Source organism: Brassica oleracea, unplaced genomic scaffold (assembly GCF_000695525.1).
Source record: "Brassica oleracea var. oleracea cultivar TO1000 unplaced genomic scaffold, BOL UnpScaffold00615, whole genome shotgun sequence".
NCBI lineage: Eukaryota > Viridiplantae > Streptophyta > Magnoliopsida > Brassicales > Brassicaceae > Brassica > Brassica oleracea.
Window position 1 is genome coordinate 152,088 of NW_013617426.1, and position 25,932 is coordinate 178,019.

A 25,932-nucleotide genomic window follows, 5' to 3' on the forward strand; every position below is an offset into this window, starting at 1 on the left:
TATTCAAGTTGGGTGTGTGAACCCACCAAGTTAGACGGCCCAGATTAAAATTATCCAAAGATTTCCCAAGCAAATCACATTTGATTAAATATTCGAATATTTTTAGTCTTTTTCTTTATTAAAAAACTTCAAAGAGGTGATTTGTGAACCGTTGAGGATTCTATCAAATCAGAATCTGATATCGTTTTAAAGACACCCACTTGTAATTCATACTTAATATGCCCTGACCTGAAACTAATGGTTGAATAATTCATAATTGTAATGTACTTACCGGTTCTAACTACTACTCTTTCAGTTTTTCGTTTCTTTGTTAAATATCTAACAATAACTCGCTATTTAATAATTGAAAATAAAAGATTGTCAATTAAGCATGCACGTCATTATATTTTTGTTCTGGTTAATGACATGACATTACAAATGACATGACATTACAAGTTACATTAGCTTTCGCTGTTTAGAAATGCTCACCATGATACAAAATTGTCGCATAATATAGAATTACTTTTGATCGTATAGATGATCGTATGTACATTAATTTATCATGTGCATACTACCATCTATCAGAGTTTAAAAGAATACTTATCTAGCCATATATAACACGCATTCGTTTGTCCTATTGTTTAAGTGTATGGATTTCATAACAAGAAGCGTCCCCAGACCAAAACAAGCAGACAAGACTGGTGGATGTGTTAAATTTTTTTTTTTATGGGTCGACCTATGTCTTAGCCAAGAAAAACATGTGTGTTTTGTTCTCGTTTTAACATTTGCATACGCGAGTTAAGGCAGATAAATATTAGATGTCTAAATCTTATTGCAAAATCACAAGACACATATTTATATTGAATGGAAACATCAAATGCATGACATGATGACATAATAGTTATTATCTCTCTTATTAAAACATAATCATTTCCATGGACTTAACCTTTTTTGTAAATTTTTAAATTTAATACTTCTAGTATATCGTTAAACTCACCCTAAATCATTAATATCTCAATCCCTTATAAAAACATTAAAACTTCATTAAGGATAATCATGAAAAACAGCAATATACTACTAACTATGTTTCCAAACAACATAATAATTAATCTTGTGTCCAAACAATAGAAAACATCATGTCTTATCTTTTTAATAACATTTTATTAATCTTTTAAAAATTATTTAGTAAATCAAATAATTGATTAAAACACTCAAATAATTTATGAAAATTTGAAAATAAATATAACTATTTTTTACAAAAAAAATGATTTAATATGATATCAATTAAATATTAATGAATTATTTTATTTATATTTTCATAAATAAAAATTGTATTAATTAAAAAATAATATTTAATTAAATATTGTATATAAATAAATATTAGAGAAAATTAATTACATAAAATAATTTTTATAATTTAAAATTTGTCAAAAATACATAGCATACAATTAATCAAATAAATTACAGAGATTTTATTAAAAGATCATAACGAATCAGGTTGAAATAATTGAAAAAAAAAATATATTATATAATTTTATATTTAATATAAATATATAACAGTATGATTATATAGTTTTCTAACACTAAAATAAAAATTTTAAAACATTATTAATTTTATAAATTAAGTAATGTTAAAAATTTATATTTGTACTCAAAAACGCGGATCATAGTCTAGTTTATATTAAATATTAATTTAACATTTGTACCAAAAAATTATACTAAACCTAAATCTACAATCGGAATTGATTACTATCATTAACTGTTATTAGGCATTTAGATTTTGTAGGTAAATATCTCTTTTCCTGATTTTCTTGGAATATTCTGATCTTTTGAGAATTTTAAATCCAAACACTTTGGCAACCATGCGGATTTTGGGCGTGGTAATGCTAGATTTTATCGCTAATTTAAAATAATTTCCACGTATTTGTGATGTATAGGAAATATCTTCTCTTCAGGTTCTTAAATGTATAGTTTATTCAATTTTTTTCCAAATTATTAACGCAGCATCGATTATTCTTTTTATTATTATTTAACTCAAAATGTATTTTCATCTACTATGTTTACATGTTACTGCTGCGATAATCAAATTAATATGGTTCCTCAGAGACATGGAAGCTCAGACTTAGAGATGCCCAGTCACGATAATAAGTCGATAAAAAAGCATATACTGTTACCTTTTGGGTGTAGAGATAAAATGAAGAAGAAAACTATAATTACAGCAAAATTTAAGTAATTGATCATAAATTAATTATAAGTAAGGTAATATATGCGTTTCTCCCGAGGCCGACCGGATCAGCCGATAAGATTTATCAAAAAAAAAAAAATGTAAGGCAATATATTAATAATTTTGTTGCTAATGTGGGGATGTATCAATTTGATTAGTGCGTTGGATTGTTATCTCTTATCATCACAAATTATTATAAGTAACTGGTGGATAAATTATAATCTTCTCCTACCCATCGGGATAAGGATTAACTACGGCGACTCAAATAAGGAACTAATAGAGAATATATAATATATGTAGCTAGTCTAGTAGTAATAAATTAAGTTTGTTTTCTTTTCGTGGCCGCATGGTAAACTATAAAGAAATTTAACTATAACATGAAACGAAATGTTTATTTCGCAAACATGACAAATTTCTGAGGTAAATTGATACTAATAATTTATCTCACCAAAATCTACTATCGAATAGGTGGAAATATACTGATTGCAAACACAAAACTTGAACCATAAAAGAAAAGTAAAATCTGAATTTATCTTAAAATCGTAGATAATAGTAGCAAATTGATTCGGCCGATTTTTTTAAACACTTAATTCATCTGATTACTTTTAGAAAATTTACTAAAAAGCCTATAGCAAATGATATGAACAAAGAAAAGCAAATCACATAATGACAAAAGAATCCAACTTTTAGAATATTATTTTTCTCTTTAAGAAGTGTATGTGTGGGCCGAAAATAAGTGGCAACTCATTTTCCATCTACATTTTTTTCATAACAATTTTTAATTATTAACTCTCGGATTAATTAAAGCCACTACTAAACATTTGTAGATTATAAATTAAATTAGATATTACTGTTTATTTTGATGGATATGATGGTTTGTCTTCTAGTCCAGTATTCACTAATTACAAAATATCCATTACCCTTTTTCTATTTGAAATAATTAAAATAATATATCATGTTATGGGCCAAGAAGTAACTGAGTCATAAAGACGTAGGGAAGCCGTGGGGATGATAAAGTGGGCTCATATCCACGACCGAAAGTCGTTGAAAGCAACGATACCGTTAGGGTTTGACAGTTGTTTCCGTTTACCTGTCAATTTACTTTTCCTTTTCTTCATTTTCTTTTATTTTCAACATAAGTATTCAGAATAATGTGTTTCAAAGAAACAAAAAATATATTCAGAATAAATCTGGACACATATATACACAATAAAGGTAGAGGTTGTTTCTCTCTCCTTCAGCTCTGACACAGAGGAAGGTTGAGATGAAACCAGCTGAAGAATCAACGGGATGGTGATGTGTTCTCTTCACCGATTCGCCGGATTCTCATCAGCATTGACTCCCGACGTTCGGGCTTTGACTCTGGCAAGCGGCGGTTTCGTTTACGTTTGTCTTGGCCGGCTTCTTTTCTGGCAAGTGGCGGCTCTCAAAGCGTTGATCTTGGCCTGCTTTTGTTTGTTTTTTAAAGATCGATTGAGGTTCTCCAAGGGTTGGAAATTTGGTAACGAAGATGTATGAGTTGTTTGGTGGTTGCTGTCTCTGCGGATGAGATCTCAAATAGGTTCGGTGATGCTCTCCGTCGCAAGGAGAATCAGAAGATGAAGGGATTGCGGTGGTTCCTGTTCCGGTGGGTTCCGGTGAATCGACGGTATTTGCTCCGGCGTTCTTCTTTGGTAGAAAGACGTGGAAGTTCTCGTGACGCGTGTTTTTTCCTCGTTGTTTGAGGTTCAAACACGTGTTTCGGTTGGCTGGGTAGATGTTAACACGTGGGCGGGCATGCGAGTTCTCTGGATGTGTGGCTCGGAGGCGTCGTTCGGTTGGTAGAGTTCGGGCTTTAGGCCCGTTTATCGTGGGCCCTTTATGTTGGGTTTTAGTTTGTCTTTGTAGTGGGGTTTGTGTTTCTGTTTGTAGTAGTTTTTTGGGTTTCGACCCATTAATAAAAATACTAGATGGAAAAAAAATATATATACACAATAAAAGTAAAAAAACAAAGTTCATCAATCAAAGTATAAAACAATGAAGAATATAATTCCTGGATTTTACCACCCAAAAATAATAATAAGAATAATTCCCACATCCTTGTTCCACTTGATAGGACTGTTATGGTCCAAGAATATTTGTTATTTTGAATGTATGATGCTGAATTTTTGCTGTTTTTTTTTCATTCATACGTTTGTTAGGATTCGATGTTCTTTTATTTTTAAAACAGGGAATCGATGTTCTTTTAAAGTTATTTCTGTACACATTTTTCACTCATCGATAGTTTGAAGTGAATCATTCTATTAGATAGAATTGAGATTTGTAGAGACATCAATTATTTTAATATAAATATATCAATTATGTAATAAAATGCTACTCTATTTTATTTCAAATTGAAGTAACTCTGCAATGTTATTGAGTTTCATCTTTTATTTTTTATTTTAGTCTAATTCCTATCACATTTAATAATGAAAATGCAAGACCGACTAAAAATGAAGTTATATACAAATTATTTTATTTTAAAAGTTATTTTATTCTGTTTTGAAGTTTAAATAAAGTAAAATTCAAAAAAAAACTTTTGGGATCAAATGGACTGTGGAATTAAACATGTTCTAATACAGAAGCTAATGAAGAACTACTTTTCATTTGGCTCGGTTCCCATTATGATAAACCAGATAACATATCAAATTTTACGTGAGCCTTTTCATTAATTTTCAATATATTTTTTGATGAAATTTCAAATTTATTCATCTTTTTTGGGAATTAACATTTACAAAAGAATTATATGACTACTTTTGACTACTTTTCCAAGCAAAGTGTAAACAAAAAGAATTAAACTGAAAGCCCCATCTACAACTTTTAATATTAAGCTCGATTCGGAATAAATAAGCTACGAAGATCTTATGTATTATTTGTTTCCTTAGAAAATACTCCGTATGTTTCTAAATAATGCTGTTCTAACACTTTTACTTGTTTTTAAAAGATATTAGTTGATAATTTTGAATTTATTGAACTGATATTGGTTTAAATTTATGAGAAATTATTATAATTTTTAAAGTTAATGCATTGATAGACGTTAAATATATATTTTTTTAATATTTGTGAAAATCTAAAATATGCATTATTTAGAAACAGAAAGTGTATATAAGTCACGAGTTCAACAATAACACATAGCTGAATCATTTGGCTAGATAAAATTTCACATGTTTTCTAATGTGTATATACATATTTATATTCTTCACCATGGTTTTATCAATCCAATGAATTCAGAAACATTTATGATTATTAATAAAATTTCACAATTTCCTAGAATAACAAGTTTATATTTACTCGCAAAATAAAAGTTCACATTTACATGGGAAAAGAGGACCGAGACGTGTTGGCTCCATAATGCTTCGACAGAAAAAGAAAAGATAGGAAAGCGATGAGAAACAGCACACCAAACCAACGACGTATAATAAGTTTCTTTACATGTAATGACTCTCATTTCTCACTTCATTACAACTCTTTACAGCTCATTTCTTCAACTTTCTTTTCATTCTTCCCAAAAATCATATCAACTTGACAAAATATGCCAAAAACCTCATGTCAATTGACACACGTTGAATGTCCCAACTCCCAACTGATATTGGCCCTCTATTATTTCCACTAATTCCAAGTTTCCGTTGAGCAATTTTATTTAGGTATATTTCTAAAAGTTAATTTTCCCTCATTTACAAGAAAACAAAAAGATAAATTTCTACTAATTGACTCGTAATAACATGTACCATAGTTATTACGTACGGTATTAACTACCCTGGTGATGCTAGAAGACAATTCCTTCATATGACTCATATTAAAATATCTTCACAGAAATAAGAACTTCCATATGACATTTATATATAAGTTAAGAATGTCAATTCAAATATGCCCATTACAGTTATAATCCATTTTGGTCTCTTATATAAATGTTCTAGATGTCAACATTTGTTGATTCTTTCATAACTTCGAAGATTAGATATTCCAGAAAATTTTAGTTATATAGATATGAAAATTATTAGGAAATTGCTTGTTCTATATATTGGGATCAGTCGGGCAAAAGACCCATCATGTCATGTGGACTTGGTGGGTGAACGTACAATGGATGCTGTCTTAGACATTTCCAATGGAGAATTCTTCTATATGATTCTCAAAATACATATATGTATATACATATATTATTATTTAATTATGAATATCTTAAAACTAAAAACCTAACCGAAAATTTAAAATAAAATAATTTTGGCTGAGTTTATTGTAGTGTTAGAATATTTATACTTAAATAATAATTTTTATATGTACACGTATATGTATTCTGAGAATTCCCCGTTGAGAGTTTTCTTAGTATTATGCTATTAGTTTTTACTTACTTGCTATGGTTTTTCCCTTGTAAACTACTACTTAGGGATGTCAATTCGGGGTGGCCCGGTTCGGTCCAAATCCACAAAATCCATAAATATTTGAGTCCGGCCCGGAAATATTTTGTGCCTAAAATTCAAAGCCCAGACCGGCCTTTATAGGGTTATAGGGCTTTTCAGACTTTTTTGGGCTTTTGAAAAAATAATTTGTCATTGTCACTTCCATCGTTTTAATACATATAAATTTTCATTAAAAAAAACAATTTCATTTTTCTGTTTTAAAACATAAAGTGAGTTCAAACTTTTTTTCTTATCAAATATTTTTTACTTTTTTCGTATGCTTTAAAAACATATTACAAACAAATCAAATTTAATAAAATTTAAATAATCAAATATAAATTAAACTATATATATATGAGAATTTTTTTTTATGAAAAACATGGTCAAATGTTTCATACTTTGTATTTTCAAATTAAAAAATAACATGATGTACATGAAAAAAGGTACATTTGCAAAATTTAAAATGTGACACTTGTAATGATCAAACAATAAAGTCCATTAACAACTTTTATATTTCTTTTATTATAGTTTGGATAAAAATATTAAAATAATATATCAATACTAATAATGACTTTGATTTCAAAAATGATAATATTTAAGCTAAAGTATAAAATTTTGGGTTTTCGGGCTGGTCCTAGCCCTAACGGGGTTAGGCCTAAAATCCCCGAAAGACCCACATTTTTATGGACTTATAAAACTAAGCCCAAACCCGGTAATATTTAGGGTTGGGCGGGCTCGGACTGCGGGTTTCGACCCTAATTGACATGTCTACTACTACGGAAAAAATAAAATAAAAGAATCTACCGACCACTAAAGAGAATTAGGGGTGGGCAGGATTTTGGAGGTATTAGTGATCCGATCCATTCGTCCTAATAATCAATTACCTAATATGATTCGATCTATAGCCACCCGAATATACGGTATCGTAGATATCCGGAAAATTTTAGGTTTCTGACCGGATATCCGATTCGATACGTAAAAATAAATAAATAAATAAAATAAAAAATAATATAAAATAATGATATTTTATTACAAAAAATAAAAAAAAAGTTATTTACTTTTAAAATTATAATAACTAATTTAATAAATATAGTAAATAAAAACCGTAAAACTTATGTATAATATAATATTTATATAATTTATATAGATAATTCTTTAAATATATGTATATATATGCATATTACGAATCGGATCGGATATCCGTTTCTAAAAATATTGGTATTTGTGATTTGCTTTGATTCTTACGGATATTACATATCAGTATTTGTTTTGCTTCGTAAAATTACGGATATCCAGATTTTTCAGTTCAAATCAAAACGGATAACAAATTGAATCAAAATTTCTCGATATTTTGTTTAGTCCTAGAGAGAATGCTCGTGTTTAAATAGGGACACGTACTGAAGTAAGACCCACAGGTGTGATGTCGGTTTCGAAGAACGACAGATCCAGACGACTAACAAGCTTCTGACACTTTGAAGCTCGGTTCGGTCCATGGCCGGCGATCTAGCCTGACACTTCAATTGACTACCAGAAAACGTAAGTAACTATAATAATTGAGATATAAATCTACGTATTTTATTCGTTAAGATAAGGTTGACAAAAAAAAAGATATGAAAGCCAGATGTCATCTTCTGAACATTGTATAAAATTTATACAGAAATACTATAAATTTATACTATAAATTAATACAGAAATTTACACAGGCTGAAATACTACTTTTGAACTAAAAGTGATAAAAGAAACTGAAAATTAAAGAGTCAACGTACTGGTCAATTTTGTAAAGCTTTATGTAGTTCAACTGATGTTATAAAAAGGCCCAACTTTATTGTATTTTTTAGATAAGTTACTTTTTTTATCATAAAAACTCTAATTTTTTTTTGTACACTACTAATCATTCCATTCAAACTTAAGTTCTCAAAGGGTTTAGTACAAGAGTTGTAGACAGGAGTGCATGCTTTAGTTCCTGACACGAGATATCCAGCTAAAAGATGCAGTCTCAAAGGCCGATGTAACAAAAATTTAATCTGCAACAATGCATTGAAAAATCTCCGTAGACCATGCATATATCATGTTACTACTTTCTGTAGAAAAAAACTTCTTCTAAGGAGGTAATTATTTTAAAATTTTACAATTTTGTTTTAACTCGAAGCAAGCAATTTTCTTGTTGATGAAAACATCACATCATTTTAAGTGAAGGACCATGTTTCATGTCAAGAGAAGACTCGTAAACTTCGTGGATGTGCATGCACGTGTAACTAATTCACAATCTAACTTTTTGAGACATTAGCTATACGATGAACAGTAGCGGCCCTGATACCAAGCGGTAGAAGCTTGAGCTTCCGGCCGAAAATAAATACATAATTTATCGGCCTTCGTTTGAACAGTAATTGTCTATAGCATAATGGTTAAACCGTTAGGTTGATTCTTAGAGGTAACGTCTTCGCACCCTACATCCTTCAAATGCAATTAAAACTTTTTCATACATATTTATAAGCGGTTTTTATTTTCTGTTGGGCTTCCAGCCTTCAAATTCATCGGGCCGGCATTGACGATGAATCGTCGCAAAAAATATAAATTAATAAATCAGAGGTTGTAATGAAAACACCCAACAAAATCTTAATACTTAAAACTAATAAGAATCTAAGAAGGTGATCAAAGGCGTTGTTTCAGCCGGAAAACATGGGTTTGCTTACAGTTTATAACTTGAGACAATGTTGGGTAACAGTCCAAACCTTTAAAGTAAAGAGTTATATTTGTAGCTTTTCATGTTTAATATTTTAAATTGCAAGGCCCTAAGATGGAAAAGAAAAGTAATTATGTAAAAACTAACGGTAGTCAAAGAACTAAAAGAATCTGAATCTCTCTAGGATCGCCCGTGAAACTTTATTTCTTAAACCATTACGTCTTCGCTTACGTATTGGATGACCTAATTATTTGATATGGGAAGTATTTAAAACAATTAACTATTTCTTCCATTTTTCTAGTTTACACCATTTGAAACCTTGTAAGAAAATGAAGATCGAAGCTATGAATGTCAAAGAAAAATCTAGTTTCAAAATTACTTTTTAAAAAGGAAAACAACATTCTAATTGATTTATGTCATTGTATAAGCACTTTATCATATTGGTTAAGATTTAAAGATTTATACACCAAAGTATGGAGTTCGAATCCGAAACTATATAATTTTTTGCAGATTATAATTAAGATGCTAGCTTATCACATATATTTACCGAGTAGTTAATCATCATATGTAATAAAGTTAAAGATTATACGATGATGCAATGCGTTATCCACTGTTAAAAAAATTGATCTATGTAATCAGAATATATATATATATATAAAAGTATATATCGATCACGTTCACATTTGACTTAGGAAAATTTCAACATACGTCGAATCCCAAAACGGGGAAGCACATGGAAAAGCGAATATGATCCTAAAAAATCGAAAATATTATTTTTTAATAAATTAATTTGGGTAAAAGAATTAAAATAAAATAACTGATTCGTTAAGGGTGTCCGGTGTCCAATTGTCCATCTATTATTTTCCCGATGGCGTGATTGTTCTTGTTCACGTAAAGAATATTTTTTGGTCAACACTGTATAAGCAAATATCACGGAATCTCTGAACACATATAAATATTCGTTCATTTTGATGGTAGTTTAATATGATACCAATTATATAACCTTACAAAAGAAGAGTTCAAATGCGAATAGCCTAACTGGAAGAGTTCAAATGCGAATAGATGAACAATAAGCTTTTTATTAAAAAGAGTTGGATGACTGACTAGCCATGTTGAAATTTATATCCGAGTTTTAGTAAGCTTTTCCTTTAAAAATTACTTTTTCTTTCCCTTCATTGGTTTTAAAGTTCGGCACGCTAAAAGTTAATCCTGGACATAAAGATGTTATATATAACACATAACAATATCAATCCTAACAATTTGAAAAAGGTTGGTTTGATTTTCTTTTAGAATGTACTATGATAGTATCCTATATTTTAGTTGGTCAAAATGTCAAACGTTCTGTTCCAGTCTCCAATAATCTTATTCGTGGTAGTTGTCAACCAAGCAGGAAGTCTATTGGTTTCGTGCCATTGACCAGGTAATCACAAACGTGGTCAAATTAAGACTGAGTTTTCCTTGAACAACACAGATTCCTTGTAAGATTTTGAATTCTTGACCTACCATCTAACCTCTCACAAAAAACTTACAACTCTTTAGCAAAAAAAAAAAAACTTACAACTCATTTTGATTTTTTTTCTTCTGAAAACTAGCTCTTTTTGAGTTTAAATGTCCTTTTATATCTCTCGGTATTTCTAGAGTTTTTGAAATATATAGTTTCTTTCACTTCAATGTCACGGAGATGGTGAACTTTGATTAAACACATAAGACTGTATATATAAATCTTTTGACTGAGTGCCAAACTGTTTTGTTTTATATTTCAATAATATGGATGTAACAAGAGCATATTCCCACGCGATCCACGGTTCGATTTGTTTACTTGCATATAGTAAATATACAGAATCCGCAGGATTAACAAATTGTTATGCACACACGCATTGTTTGTTGCTTATAAATCATCCACATAAATACCGTAATATGCACTAGTCCACATTATCATTTTCTTATGCATAAAATTATATACACTCGCCTATATGTATATAAAACTATAATGCTAATTGTTACATAATGAAATAAAAGGAAAATCTTATATAAACTATATAGTTCGTTTATTGTAAGAAATTATACCAGGGCGAGATTTTTATAAAATTAATTTGAATATAAATGCAGAAAATGAAAACTTAATTTGCTAATGTAGCACTATTAAATAGTATGATAGTTAATGAATTTATTAATACCAAAATTATGACCCACAGAAAGTATAATAAACAATAAGTATCCTTTATGTTTCAGAAAAAGTATCATTTAACACCTTTTCTTGTTATACAAAAAATAATATTTTATAATTTAATGCAATTTATAGTTAATTGAAACTTAATATTAATTATAAATACATTGATCTTATAAATAATTTTATTTCTATCAAATTTTATTTATTAAATATGTGTAACTAATAAAAATATAAATGTATCTTAATCATTTTTAAATCTGTGTGGAAAATCTCAAAATGATATTTTGGAAAGAGTACACTGTAACTGCAGCTGGTTTTATGGTTAGCTCAAAAAGGGTGCCTTTGGTTTTCAGAGACAAGGGGAGTATACGAGTTGCACTTATATAATGTTTATATCGACAACATTATTACTAATTTGATAAAGATTTTTATATATTTCCTCCAAATTCAAATTCTTTAGTTTTGTATATTTCGTCCTCGAACATTTTGGTAAAAGAAATTATACACTTGGTTGCATGTCAAGAGTGAGAGTGACACATTTGTTTTCCACTAGAATGACACCATTTTCGTGACAGTGTGATATCCTGTATATAATATTGCCCAAAAAGCTTATCACTATAGATAATAGTAGTTGATAAGTACCAAAGCCTAGATGGATCACGAGATCAGAAACGGCCGACAAACATATATACACGTGCAAAAACAAGAAGCGTTACAAGTTATACAATCAAAATTCAAAATGTTTTGATTACTTCAAATATGAACTAAAAATCCCTCGAAAGGTGACTCATATTTTATAGAAAACTTGTTTAGATTATTAAGTTTTGGTTTGATGCTCATTGAGTCATTGTTGATAGACTTAATTAGAATATCAAATTTAATGTTCGAAATTGAAATAGTGAAGTATGTCGAATTGGCGATCCGTCTATTGTGTATATATTTTCTTTATAAACTTCTGATATTTTTGAATTTTTCCACTAACTATTCTACGTCAATTCATGAACAAAAAAATTAGGTCTAAAAGAAAGTTCGAGAGCTATTGGTTTATTGCAATATATGGTGATTCATCTAATTAATAACGTATAATTTATAAATAACTGTAATGTTATTTTAGTTATCTTACGTGTGCATGGCGTGGCTCATGGCTGTACCCATCGTAAGGAGTCAGACTCATCCTCATATTAATTATACAGTACTGCATTTGATTGTTAATGAAACCGACGAAGTCGTCTAGCTTGGGTTACCGTCAAGAGCTGGACAACGTAATTTAATAGCTCTACGATACATATTTTAACCTTTTAAAGATTTGAGTAGAGCGAATATACACATACAAAAACACACCTAAGTTTATTGCATACTTGTTTAATTGATCGTGGAAGCTCTTGATTACTTAACTTAACTACCATATTATGATCGTCGACGTTAGCTTATTAAAACAAATATATATATACGACGTTACACGGAAAAGACTAGAGATGAAAACGGTGGTTCCTTTCGGTCCGAGACACGTGGCAATATAGTGTGGTTCCTTTGCATCTAAGACACGTGGCATTATTATGGGACCAACTTTAATTTTATATACAAAGAGAAGAGTCACCACCACCACCTCCTTCAGCTGGGCCGGCTTGTAGGTCCCAACTCAGTACTTCGGTCCCATGGCTCCCACTTGTAACCAGACTCTCTCTCTCTACTCTCGCTCTAAATTTTGGTGCGCTTGAGCATCTATATAAGCCACCTCTTGGACTTAGCATTTCTCCCACACTATCTCTCACTCTTCGAACACTGCAAAGGCTAAATTACAGATTCGAATAACAGTGCAACTTCTTCTTCTCCTTCCTCTGTTCCCAACACCTGTCGTTTCTTTAACTTCTCTCTTTGTCACATTCCTTTTACTAAACCCATTTAAAGATCCATCTTTAATCACTGGTTTTTTCATAAGGGCACGATCTTATCAAGGAAATCAATCACTTTGACTTCACATCCTCTGTCCTGAAACTCCCCTGTTCTTTCTTTCTTTCTTCTTTGTTTAATAGATTTTTATAAGATGGTGAGCCAAAACGTCGTCGTATCAGACGCCAATACCGGAATCATAACCGTCTCCAACTCCTCCGTCTTTGCTCCTTCCGCTCAAAAACCACCGACTGTTCCTGGTCACATCTCAATTTCCAAGAAGAAACTACTCAAGAACCTTGAACTCAGTGGCGCTCAAAGTCAGAGACTCAACTCTTGGGTTGACTCCATGAGAGCTTCTTCTCCTACTCATCTCAAATCACTTTCTTCTCTTTCATCAGAAGAAGAGCTCAATTCTTGGCTTGTAAGCTTCATCACACACTTTTTCAGACAAACTCTTGTGTTCTTAGATGATTCTTTAATTTTTGTTTGCTGACCTTTATAATTTCTACCAGAAACGACATCCATCGGCTCTTGACATGTTTGAAAGAATCATCGAAGCTTCAAGAGGAAAACAGATCGTTATGTTTCTTGACTATGACGGTACTCTTTCTCCAATCGTCGCTGATCCAGACAGAGCTTTTATAACCAGCAAGGTTCTTATTAATTTATCCGGACATAGGTTTCATAAACATCTTCATTTTTTTTTTCCTTTTATATCTAATCTTTGTTCTGTGTTTCACAGATGAGAAGAACAGTGAAAAAACTGGCTAAGTCCTTTCCAACTTCTATAGTTACTGGTAGATGCATAGACAAGGTACATTTCATTTACTATTTTTGAAAGATTAATATCAATCAACCAATTTAAGTTAATTAACTATAAGCATAATAATTTTGTAGGTGTATAGCTTTGTGAAGCTAGCAGAACTGTATTATGCTGGTAGCCATGGAATGGATATTAAAGGTCCAACAAAAGGTTTCTCCAGATACAATAAGGTATACATGATTATAAAACTCAAATAGTATATTATAAAATTACAATCACAGTTTTTCTTTTGTTTATTTTAAATTTTTACTTTGTTGCTTAGGATAAACCATCTGTTCTTTATCAACCAGCTGGAGACTTTCTTCCCATGATCGATGAGGTAAATAAAAGTTTGTTTTTCTTTTTGTTCATCTTTAATTCTGTATGTATATGGTTGAGTATTGACTTTGAAATGTTTTTGTAGGTTTTTAAACAATTAGTGGAGAAAACCAAATCAACACCAGGAGCCAAAGTGGAGAACAACAAGTTCTGTCTTTCTGTACACTTCCGTTGCGTCGATGAGAAGGTACATATTTCACTAAGTAATTACAAAGTTTCCTGACTTGTGTATATATATATATATATATATTTAAAAGCAAATTTCTACTGTAAGTTCTTCCAATTTTATTTGAAAATATTAAATGCTTACAACTTTCTTTGGAAAAATATTCAGAAATGGAGCGACCTGGCTTTAAAAGTTCGGTCGGTGGTAAAGAACTATCCGACATTGAAACTGTCCCAAGGTCGGAAGGTATGTTGTGACATCTTCTTTTTGGTGAATTTAAGTAATCTACAAGAAAATTGTAGTAAAATTCATGTAAGGGGAATTTATTTTTGGACTTCAAACAGGTTCTTGAAATCCGACCTATGATTAAATGGGACAAAGGCAAGGCTCTTGAGTTTTTGTTAGAGTCACTTGGTAAGATATTTCTCCTCTTTTAAGCCCTTTCTAAAATATATATATATATTTCTCCTCTTTTATTTTGATTAATTTTACATTCAAAGCACATAAAAAGTTCTTGAATTTTTTTTATACTTTTGTGTTTGTTTGACGTATCTTATAGCAAAAAGATATTTATTTAGAAGAAAAAAATCATCAACAATAGTATCTTGAATGTTTATTATTTTAGAATAATATTTTTTTTTTGCTAAAAAGAATACTAAATTAGTAAATTAATACTCTGGCTGTTGCAGGATTTGAGAACTCTAATGATGTATTTCCGATTTACATTGGTGATGATCGAACCGATGAAGATGCTTTTAAGGTATACAAATTAACTTAGTATTTTTAATATTTCTATTTCATAATTTTGAACTTACAAGTCATTTGGATATATTAAAACCTATTTTTAATATGTGAAACCTATCCATAAAATCCTATACTGTAGTCTGTACACAAATGATTTCACATTACTAATTGTGCATTATTTACGTTTTAACTTGTGACCTAATTTAGCTGCTTCAAGAGAGAGGACAAGGCTTCGGCATTCTTGTCTCCAAATTTCCCAAAGACACTAATGCATCGTATTCTTTGCAAGATCCACCCGAGGCAAGTACATATACATACATACAAACAAGTTACGCGTATATGCATGTACACACCGTATATTTATACAAGCATAATGATATAATTGTGTGAATATGTACAGGTGATGGATTTCTTGCGACGGTTGGTGGAGTGGAAACAAATTCAACAATGATCATGAAGGGGGCAATGGAGTAATCATAGCAAAAATAATCATCAGCATATAGTATATATTTATAGATGATGTATATCCCTAACCTATAACGGAACATTTTACAAGATATACAAGGGAAAATTCTTAACGTGCCCTTATATATTGGTTGATCTTGTTCATCATAATTCTCCTTAAGAAAAATATGAACAAGAACTTTTGTCAATCAGGGATATATTTTTCTTTCTTTTATAGCCTTCTAATTCTAAAGGCATTTTTTACCTTGTAAACTAAGGGAAAGTATGGGAATGTGTATATACCTTTTGTAAAATCTACATTTTCTGTCCTATATTGCTGTTTTTATCTTCATCAGTAATCTTGTAAAATGTTCTTTTTCCGGCATCATCTTGCAGAACGTATTATAGTTTATCTGTTCAAAAAAGAATGTTTCATTCAAAAAAGAATGTTTCATTCCAAATGCTGGAACCATTCTTTAAAAATCATGCATCTAAATATTAATTCCACTAGAAACATACTACTTCTTTTTGGACTAAAACCCCAAATTTAAAATACACATAATATAGTTTTATTATCAAAATACGTTTTTAGTATTTAATTTAAAACATGATGAAATTTGCATATATGGTTGCAAAAATAAAATAAATTTTACGAAAATTTTAAAATACAATAAATGAAACAATTTCTTTTCTTTTGAAACATCTTAAATAAGAACCCAGAAGGAAGGAGTTAACTAAAAATAATTTATTGCTTAATAGGATGTAGATTGTCGACTAGTGAGATTTAGACACACATCCTTGATGGGTCCATTCCTTTTTCCACGACATGAAAACATAGAGAGTATTTTGCTGACAATGACTCAGAAATGACTACTTCAACTTCCAAATCTTCTTGTGAATTAAAGTACATTTTTAACCACAAAATAAGGTTAAAAGTACAATTTTTCCCTTTGTTGCTATGCTTGCACCGCATGAAAACAAACGTTGAGTAGGGACGTGTTCTCTACTTCTCTTTATGTCCATATCATTGGCCGCTCAGGCTCCCACCATGCGCATATTTATCTGTAAATTTCTTACACGTTTCGACATTGGAATTGTCGGTCCACGCTTCGAGATCTTTGATCAGTCTAATCTCAAGCATCAATGTTCATATTAACCTCAACTTAAAAAGGAACATGAACATACGACATATGTATCAATGTGCATGTATATGCATGTGAAGAGGAATTCCCTAGACAAATTTAATTATTATGATCGTTGTTGTAATTGCTTTAAGAAACAAGGAACAAACGAGCAAATGTCCGTACCATTACAAATATTATTATTGTCCGTGATAGAAAATGTCCATACCATTACAAAGATATTGGGTTTTCCAATAAACATGGCCCATTAAAATTCAGACCATTATAAATGAAAACAAAACATAAACATAGCTAGGTTCAGTGTTCCTCTGCATCAAGAAATTCTATTACAAAGCTCAAAACATATAAACTTCTAAAACAATTATAAACGAATGAGTTTTAAAAGCTTAGACGGATTCAGAGAGTTTATCTATAGCCTCCCAGTCAATCTCCAAAGAAGGATACTTCTGCAAACCTATGCAAAAGCTCTGATCTTCCTTTATCCATTCGCTTGAGAAATTCAACAACGTTATATTCGACTCAGGAGAAGAACCAGACCCGTATCCGAATATATCAGGAATTTCACGTTCTTGATCCGGTTTATGACCGGTATAATGAAAACCAATGAACCCTTCCTCTGTTTTGGCCGGTTTCTTGAGCTCATGCATGGGAAGATCAGAGGTATTGAAGATGGATTCGATCTTAGCGTTGACAGTAGGAGACAAGGTCTGTCTGTATTCTCCATTGTTTGGGAAATTGAGACGCGCGTTTTCTCCTCTGATCTTACGTGCAGCTTCGTCGTAAGCTAATGCAGCATCTTCCGCGGTTTCGAACGTACCAAGCCATAACCGGGTTCGGGTTTTAGGCAACCGTATCTCAGCAACCCATTTACCCCAATGCCGTTGTCTTACGCCTCGGTATAGTTTAACCGGTGTAGTTACGTCGGTTTTCTTCATTAGGACTGGTTTAGCGTTGAGAAGATGGAGGTTATGGGCACTATCGCCACGACGGTGAGCTTGGTTTTGTCTGAGATGTAACTCTCTTTGAATTTGGAGGATTTGAGTGGGAGTGAGCTGGTTTAGCCCAATTGGACCAGATTGGTTATTGGGAGCTAATGGTTCTTGTTTTGATGAAGATGGAGAAGAAGAAGATGATGATGTAGTTACCTTCATGAACGATTCAAGAGCTTGCATGAACTCTTCTGTGTAGCCATTCATGTTCAAAGCTACTTCCATTTGTGATTTAGTACTAACAAAAAAAATGAAAATAGACACTTGGGAGAAAAGAGAGGAGCTTCTAGAAAAAAAGAAGAAGAATCCCTATTCTTGGCTAAATAATATGAAAAAGGCACAGGAACAAAGATTTTTGTTTGTTGTTTAGATTTGAAATATTCTTGTGTTTGATAGTTTGGCCAATATCATTTGGGTTATATATGTGGTGAAGTCAATGACGTGATGACGTCATGTGTATGTTGTATACACTAATGTTTCTTTACAACAACAAATGCATATATGATATATCTAAGAAAATGAATGCATCCGAGTAAAATAAGCATTCATTATTGGGGTTCTTAGAGTGGTATTCTTAGCGTAATATAAAAATCCGTCTCTTAACTTTTAACTAAAAAAACTAAGAACCGGCTCTTAAAACTCTTATTTAAGAACCAGTTCTTAACTTTTTTAGTTAAAAGTTAAGAGACGAATTCTTATATTCCGTTAAGAACCCCACCCCGAGAACCCGAGTAATGTATCAAATAAACGCGTTGACAATTGCCATCTCCACTCAGATTTCGTTATGTTCTCAAGTCAATACCCCCTTCATTTAATTAAAAAATAAAAATAAAATCAACTAATTCATACCTGTCTATGGAATTTTACCATGTGTTAAATTCATTGCGTCCCGAATCAAATGAAACAACGCATTTGAAGATTTCATCAATCCGAGAATGTAACTATTGCCCTTAGCATTATGTGAGTATAGTTGACATATGTACTACTTGATTGAAGTTTTAATATAATCGAATGTCATAACAACAAAAAGGCATGTTTAAAATGTATAGTTCGTCTTCTTTTCAAGAACAAACATCAATACTGATCTGTATATAAACTTTGGAAATTACTGTAATCAACATTTTCGATATTTGATTTTGAGAATTGTGCATTTGATATGTAACTTTTAATTGGGAAAATTAGCAAAGCAGGCTAAAAAATCATAAGAAGGAACGAATTGGAGTAGGAACCAATCAGCATTGAGTGTGAAAACAAAGTGGCCCTGCATAGAGAAACTCTGTTGGGTCCCGTAAAGACGTGCTCACACGTTGTGTCTACGTGGACTTGACTTGTAAATTACGCAAAGCACTTTTTTTTGTTCAAAGCGCAATCTAGTGATGGACAAAAACTTGAATTCGAATTACCGAACCAAATCCGATACTAAAAAATAGTACCAAACAAGAAACAAAATTGGTTAGATATCTTTTTTTTTCTGATAAGTCCTTTCGCCTGATCTGGTCGGTTTCAGAAAAAACACACTTAATACTATATAGTAGACTAGCCCAAAATCGTACCACACTGTTTGATTCAAGTTTGAAATATCTTTCGACTAATGCCGGGTTAGATATCTACGAGGATTCAAAATATTGGTATTTAGAGAATCAAACCGAACATGACCCGAACTAAAATATTCCAGGTATATAAATGTATCTGAATCAGATTTATATACCTAATAACCTAAATATATTATTTTTAGATTTAATAATCAAAAATATTTAAAATATATAAGATATTTTAAAGGTGTCCAAATATTTTTAAATATATACAAATAGTCAAAAGCCAATATCTTAAATAGCTAAACAATACTTAAAACAATAAAAATATTTGAAATGTCTATTGATTCTCTCCATCCAAATATCCAAGTCAAATTAATTTTTATGTTAAGTTTAGGTATTTTGGAATACAATATTTAAATTTATATGTTATGTATTATTTTTAGATTTTAATTTTTTTAAAATATATAAACTTTAAAATTTTAAAAATAATTTAAATGAACTATATGAACTTGAACCAAACCCGAATACATACCAAAATGGAGCTAATATTTAGTCTCATTTTAGCAGAACAAATTTCTTCAGCTCCTGCCTTCTAGATCTTTTTTTCGTTATTTAGAAACCGACAAATATTTCTTTAGTTCCGAGTTTGGACATTTTTATATATTACAACCTATAATATTCGAATTTTAATAATTAGATAAACATAGTATTAGAAAGAAATGAGGCTCAGTGTCAAACAATAATAAGAAAAATATGGTCAACGCATATAAATATAACTTTATATAGTATATTTGGATGTTTTAAAAAAAAAAAAAAAAAATAGTATATTTGGATGCTTCAGGAAAAGCGGTGAAACTTTAGGCTGCTTTTAGTGAATCTTCTTTTACTTTAGCTAGGTAATAACATGGGCCATGCCCACAATGATTTTTTTTTTATTTATATTTGACCAAAAAAAAAAGATTTTTTTTTATTTTTTAGGATAAAAAAATATTAGGTCTGTTTAATCTCGATATCAGTTCGGTTTTAGGTTAGTTTTTTTTATTTTTAATCTACTAAAATATAACTATCTTTCTAAATCAATATTTATTCTGTTTATTCGGTTAAAATACTCGAAGTTTTTAGATTTTTCAATGATAACCAAAAACTATTTGTTTGGTTTCTTGTTACATGAATGAGTCTTGATGTCAAACCAATAGTTTCATATTATAATTTCTAAATGCATGAAAAATCAAATCAAATCTAGATAATAATTGAAGAAAAAGAGAAAAAAATTATTAAGACAAATCATTTCATTACATTTTGGTCGATGGTGAATGGAAACATTAAAAAAAGAATATTTCAGCTTTCAAGAGAATTAAAATCTTTCACTTGTTATGAATATTTAGTTATACATGTATTCACGTCAATGTGCCCATATATGTAGGGCTGTTAAAATATCTGTAAATTTTGATTTGATTTGTTATTTTTTTCTATTTGAACAAAAAATCTGGATATATGTAACTCTACGAAAAAAGCAAATATTAATATGCAATATCCGTAAAAAATAAAGTAAATCATAAATACTAATATTTAAAAAATGGATATTCTATATTATATGCTTATATATACATATATTTAATGAATTATATATATATATATATTATATAAATAATATATTCTATATAAGTTTTACAATATTTTTATTTACTAAATTTATTAAATTAGGTATTAGTATTCAAAAAAATAAATAAGTTTTTTGTTTTTGTAATAAAATTTGATTATTTTCTCTTATTTTTGTTTTTTTTGTTTTTTTTTTAAATTTCTTTATTTATTTTACGGATCGAAACCGGTTAAAAATCGAATTTTTCTGGGACACTGTATATTTGGATGGCTATGAATCGAATCGGATAATTGATTATTCGGACGAAACATATTGGATCACGAATACTTCCAAAACCGCGGATATCCGATTCGTGCCCACTCTTACATGTATGTGTATGTAAAAAAATATATAAAGGTGGTTGATAAATATATAAAAAATACCGTAATTAATATTAAAATGCATTTTTGTTCAAAGAACATGCATGTGAGTTTTATATTGAAAAAACATAAAATAGTATATAGTGTGAATGCATTTATGTAGAATTTGGTATAGAAGCTTTCTGCACGTGATACATCAGCGTACTCGTTTTCAAATCGATGTGAAGCTGCTACGTGGCAAACGTAATATGAACTCATTAAATGACAATGTTTCTCCTTTAATATATAAGAGATTTCACGCTTTTGGAAGATAATTTTAATACTATCAAAGCAATCGATTTTTCTTAGTAGCCATTTACAACAACCACCACAGAGAGTGAAATGTTACTAGCATATTTCTTGTTTTTCGTTTTATTTTATGAACAACCATTATAGATAGTGCATAACTCGATCACATTTTGATTAAGCCATGGGAAAATTTAGAAATGTACATAGATTATATGTGATTGGTTTATACCAATGTCGATGTTGTATCATCACATAGGTTTTTGTTTATTTGCTTAAAAGTATCATCACTTAGGTTTAACGAATACGCATATCTGAGTTCTACGGGTGAAATGAAAAAGTCATAAAATCAAAAGAACTAAGATGAAATCGCTAATTCGTTGACTACATGCCATCTTTTTCATTTTTTTAAATAGTTGACTTTGCATGTCAGAGCAGAATATCCACTATTCTTAATGAATTCATTGCTAATCTAATAGACATGATTAGGTAGCTAATCAATATTTATCATGATTCAATGGACCTCTAAAGATTATTAGCACCAGTGGACTCGCACCGATGGCATGCTACCTCTTATCTTTACTTAGAATTCCAGCAATAGTTAAATGACACTTTGAATCACCTAATTATTAAGGTTTATCAAGGGGCATTTGAAATAACAAAAGGATGAGAAACCATATTAGGTAACAAATCATAAAGAACAGACACAAATTGTTAGGAGGAGCGCAGTTTTTTTTTTGTTTTTTTTTTTGGTAAAATGTGAAGATTTGGAGCAAAGTTTTCATAGCATAGATGCAATATTCAGATGAATGACGGTATAAGTTATAATACATACATGCCTTGCTTCAAATATAGAGAAGAGGGCTACATAGCCTTCCACAGTTTAAACCAGTAATTTACAAACAATACCTAAGTGTTGTTGTAACACTTATATGGGACTTGGGGTGTGAAGACAGATATACTTATGTCTCAAGATTGTTTTTTTTTTGTTGATCCAAATCTATATACAATCTAGAAACAATACCTCTTTCAAAAAGAATTGTAACAATCTTAGTCGTAAAAACTATGCCTTTGTGGAATGCAATCTTCAACCAATCTTGCAGCCGCACTAGAATAACCTTTCCTTAATCTACCTTTGTTCATACTCTTTACATCAACTTCTACTGCAAAGATTGCACAAACCGGTCTGTGATCTGAAAACCTTGATTCTCCTCGAATATAAGAAAGTTGTTCTATTCTTTCTCCTCTCCAGAGAATCCGATCACACCTGAATACATTCCAAATAGAACTTTTAATCAAAACAAACCACAAAAACATGGGTCTTAAGTTCTGGATTAGTACCAAGCAGGAGTACGGCGTTTTCTCTTTGACTTATTGGTCTCTCCGGCGTAAGCATCTGAGTTTTGAGAGTATTTATACGTTGGAGCAAAGAATATTTGACCTTCTTGAAATCCAGAGAAGACTCTTCCTGCTGCTCTTTCCATGTTGAGCTGAAATTATTAGAGATCACAGAAGTTGGTCAACGCAAAATAAAAGAACGGAAACTGAAGATCAAGTATTAAAGATTATTTATACTACAAAACCTGGTCTTTTTCAAGAAGAGTATGCCAATCATTTTCTTCTAGTAATACTTTTGTCTCTTCATAGGTTAAAGCAACTCTGTAATTCAAATCTCCAAGCCAAACCACTCGGCTGCAAATTCCCAAAGACTCTTTTAGCGGTTTTTATTTGCTTATATAGCAAGAAGGTTTTATTATTTTCATGGAAACATACTCGTGATCAACTATTCTTTCGGGTGCGCGACAACTAAGGTTCTTGGTGATTTTGGGGAACTGAGTATGCTTCAGAATCTCAGCTACATCTGCGTTTCTTCTCATCTCATCCCCTTCTTTCTCACCAGAGGCCAAATGGCTACACACAAAGCAAAAGCTTGTTTGGTGCAATGACATGCTTATAGCAATGCATCCCTGCAAAAGCACAAAGATTTAGATTTTTTTTTGCTTGCATGTGTGTGTCATAATCTTGAATTAATAGAAAAAGTTGATGTACCTTGTTACCCAAGCGACCCATGATTCCTCTTCCAACAGAATCAAGCCTAAGATGAGATATATGTGGAATCAACTCCTTTCTAGCCCAAACAGACAAAAACAAACCAACCATTTGTTTACTAGCAATCAGTCGATAACTCATTTGTCCCGGCATCTTGGTAGTGGCAGGAACATCATCAAACAATAAATTCTCATGAACCCTAAAATTCTCAGGCTCCACATAATTATTGTTATCTACAACTTGATCACTATACTTTTTAGACCGCCTAGCTTCCCAACCAACCGAAGTACCGATAACCTGATAATTACAAGTCTTCAAAAGACTTGAATCGACTCTATAGTTTCTGCTCAAGACTTTAAGATTAGGTCTTTGAAAGAAACTTAGACTACTTGGTGTTCTTGACTCTTCACCACGACAATTACTACTAGAGGTTGTTGTTCTTGAAGCAGAGTCTTGTTTCGGTTTGTTTAAAGCTTGGCTTATTAGAGCTAACCATTTAGCTGCTGGCTCATCGTCTTCAACTACTAATACATTTCCTGCACTTAGAGGAACAATCTCTTGAAACCTGCGATACAAACCATGTAATAATAATTCATTTTGTATCTTTAAAGGACCTATGAATCCAAAACTTATCAAATTTTAATTCATACCCACAAATGTATATATCTGCTGTGCCTTCAACGAGTAAGAAGTCTTCGAGGTTAAGATCGTTGTTTGGTGTTCTTCCTCCTACATTCCACGTAGCTACAAACACCCTGAGAGATAAAGAAAACGTGAATTTGATTCTACAAAAAACAGAACTATTACAAAGAGATTGATTCATTATCAAACCTGAGTTCACGAATCTCTGATGGTGGTGCCATAGAACCCGATAGGTTCAAGCCTTCCATTCTCTCTGACGTATTATACAAGTAAAAGTATTAAAATTTTCTTAGCAAACCCTAGATTTCATTTGGGAACAAGAAGACCCCTAACAGTAATACATATCAAGATCAAGAAGATCCATAGATTTCATTTGGGATCAAGAAGACCCCAAATAGTAACCACACATCTGTGGTCGGGTGGTCAAGGCGTTCCGTGGATCCCTAAAAACATCCGAATTCGCACCGTACCAGATTTCCACGCGCGTGGTCACAGGGGCTTTCACATTCTTTCTCCGGGAATGGTTTACCATTTTTTTTAAAGAAGAAAAAAATACTTTGACAATGTACGTTTATTTTTCTTATGTTTGCAAGCAATCATGCATATGAAAATGTAAACTTTTCTAGGGTAGGTTTACCCAATAAATCAAAAAATTCCTAACCAGAAGCAGTCTTCCAGATCATCGAAGAAGAGTTGTCAAGTATCGGTTTCTTTCGAGGAGCCATTCGTCGCTTCAAATCTATCAAACAAGATCCAAGAACCATTAATTATAAGACTAATAAATATATTTTCTTGTGATGTACGTATTTAAAGAAGAAATACCATTGAAATATTCATTGTTGTTGCCTTGATCATCATGATTTCCTCTGTTGTTCATATTATTTGATGCATCTTCTTCTTCTTTACCAGACCGTCTTGATCCAAAAACCTTGGGAAGAATTGACTATTCTCCACAAACACCGAAAACAAAAAAACACTTATTTTTCAAGTTTATATAAAACGAAATTTAATGGGATTCACGTCGTGACATTTTCGAAGAGAATTATAAATTAACAACTCCAGTGACAATAATAATTGAAGCAGGAAGAGAGAGAGAGAACCTTCTTCTTGCTTCGGTGGCTGTTCTCAGAGTCCCTATCTTTACTGGAACTCATTCATCGAAATTTTCCGACCCATATAAAAACTGGAAACAGAGAAGTTATAAAAAAGTTAAACATTGGTGTTAATAGATCTTGGAAGAGAAGGATACTTATTTTATGTGTATTTCTAGGGTTCGCGTTTTCCACGACTAATAAGTATTGCTATTAATTAAAATATTTATTGTTTATTTTAATTAGAATCTTAATCAATTAAATTAGAGTCCTATTTGAAAATTACCATGACATATTTTAAATTTGGGCTTATTAAAGAATGTTGTGACTAAATTTTGGTTTACATATTTATTTATGAACAATTAATTTATTCTACCTTGA

General features: G+C 31.0%; 3 protein-coding genes across 3 annotated transcripts; 1 reads left to right on the plus strand and 2 right to left on the minus strand.

Moving 5' to 3' along the window:
* Positions 1–13,221: 13,221 nt before the first annotated feature.
* LOC106319762 (probable trehalose-phosphate phosphatase J) lies at positions 13,222–16,214 on the plus strand. The gene is made up of 11 exons (XM_013758152.1): positions 13,222–13,785; positions 13,877–14,017; positions 14,107–14,178; positions 14,262–14,357; positions 14,450–14,506; positions 14,591–14,692; positions 14,840–14,917; positions 15,016–15,085; positions 15,361–15,431; positions 15,623–15,715; positions 15,816–16,214. Exons 1-11 carry the CDS (start codon positions 13,516–13,518, stop codon positions 15,864–15,866), a joined length of 1,101 nt encoding a protein of 366 aa, XP_013613606.1. The 5' UTR covers positions 13,222–13,515; the 3' UTR covers positions 15,867–16,214.
* A 1,173-nt stretch (positions 16,215–17,387) lies between these two features.
* LOC106319784 (ethylene-responsive transcription factor ERF057-like) lies at positions 17,388–18,215 on the minus strand. The gene has a single exon (XM_013758180.1). The coding sequence runs from the start codon at positions 18,213–18,215 to the stop codon at positions 17,388–17,390; it is 828 nt and encodes a 275-aa protein (XP_013613634.1).
* A 4,404-nt stretch (positions 18,216–22,619) lies between these two features.
* On the minus strand, positions 22,620–25,663 carry LOC106319778 (type I inositol polyphosphate 5-phosphatase 5-like). The gene is made up of 10 exons (XM_013758174.1): positions 25,561–25,663; positions 25,283–25,403; positions 25,122–25,199; positions 24,650–24,713; positions 24,469–24,573; positions 23,819–24,383; positions 23,543–23,736; positions 23,353–23,461; positions 23,111–23,259; positions 22,620–23,036 (listed from the first exon to the last, which is right to left on the minus strand). Exons 1-10 carry the CDS (start codon positions 25,612–25,614, stop codon positions 22,820–22,822), a joined length of 1,656 nt encoding a protein of 551 aa, XP_013613628.1. The 5' UTR covers positions 25,615–25,663; the 3' UTR covers positions 22,620–22,819.
* Between the last annotated feature and the right edge of the window lie 269 nt (positions 25,664–25,932).

Excerpts from the sequence above, each read along its gene's own strand:
- LOC106319762 (XM_013758152.1), top strand. The coding sequence starts at position 13,516 with ATGGTGAGCCAAAACGTCGTCGTATCAGACGCCAATACCGGAATCATA. Across the intron at positions 14,179-14,261 it reads CTGGTAGATGCATAGACAAG|GTGTATAGCTTTGTGAAGCT; the intron begins GTACATTTCATT and ends ATAATTTTGTAG. Across the intron at positions 14,358-14,449 it reads GTTTCTCCAGATACAATAAG|GATAAACCATCTGTTCTTTA; the intron begins GTATACATGATT and ends TTTGTTGCTTAG.
- LOC106319784 (XM_013758180.1), bottom strand. The coding sequence starts at position 18,215 with ATGGAAGTAGCTTTGAACATGAATGGCTACACAGAAGAGTTCATGCAA.
- LOC106319778 (XM_013758174.1), bottom strand. The coding sequence starts at position 25,614 with ATGAGTTCCAGTAAAGATAGGGACTCTGAGAACAGCCACCGAAGCAAG. Across the intron at positions 24,384-24,468 it reads GCAGATATATACATTTGTGG|GTTTCAAGAGATTGTTCCTC; the intron begins GTATGAATTAAA and ends TTTGTATCGCAG. Across the intron at positions 23,737-23,818 it reads TGGGTCGCTTGGGTAACAAG|GGATGCATTGCTATAAGCAT; the intron begins GTACATCAACTT and ends GTGCTTTTGCAG.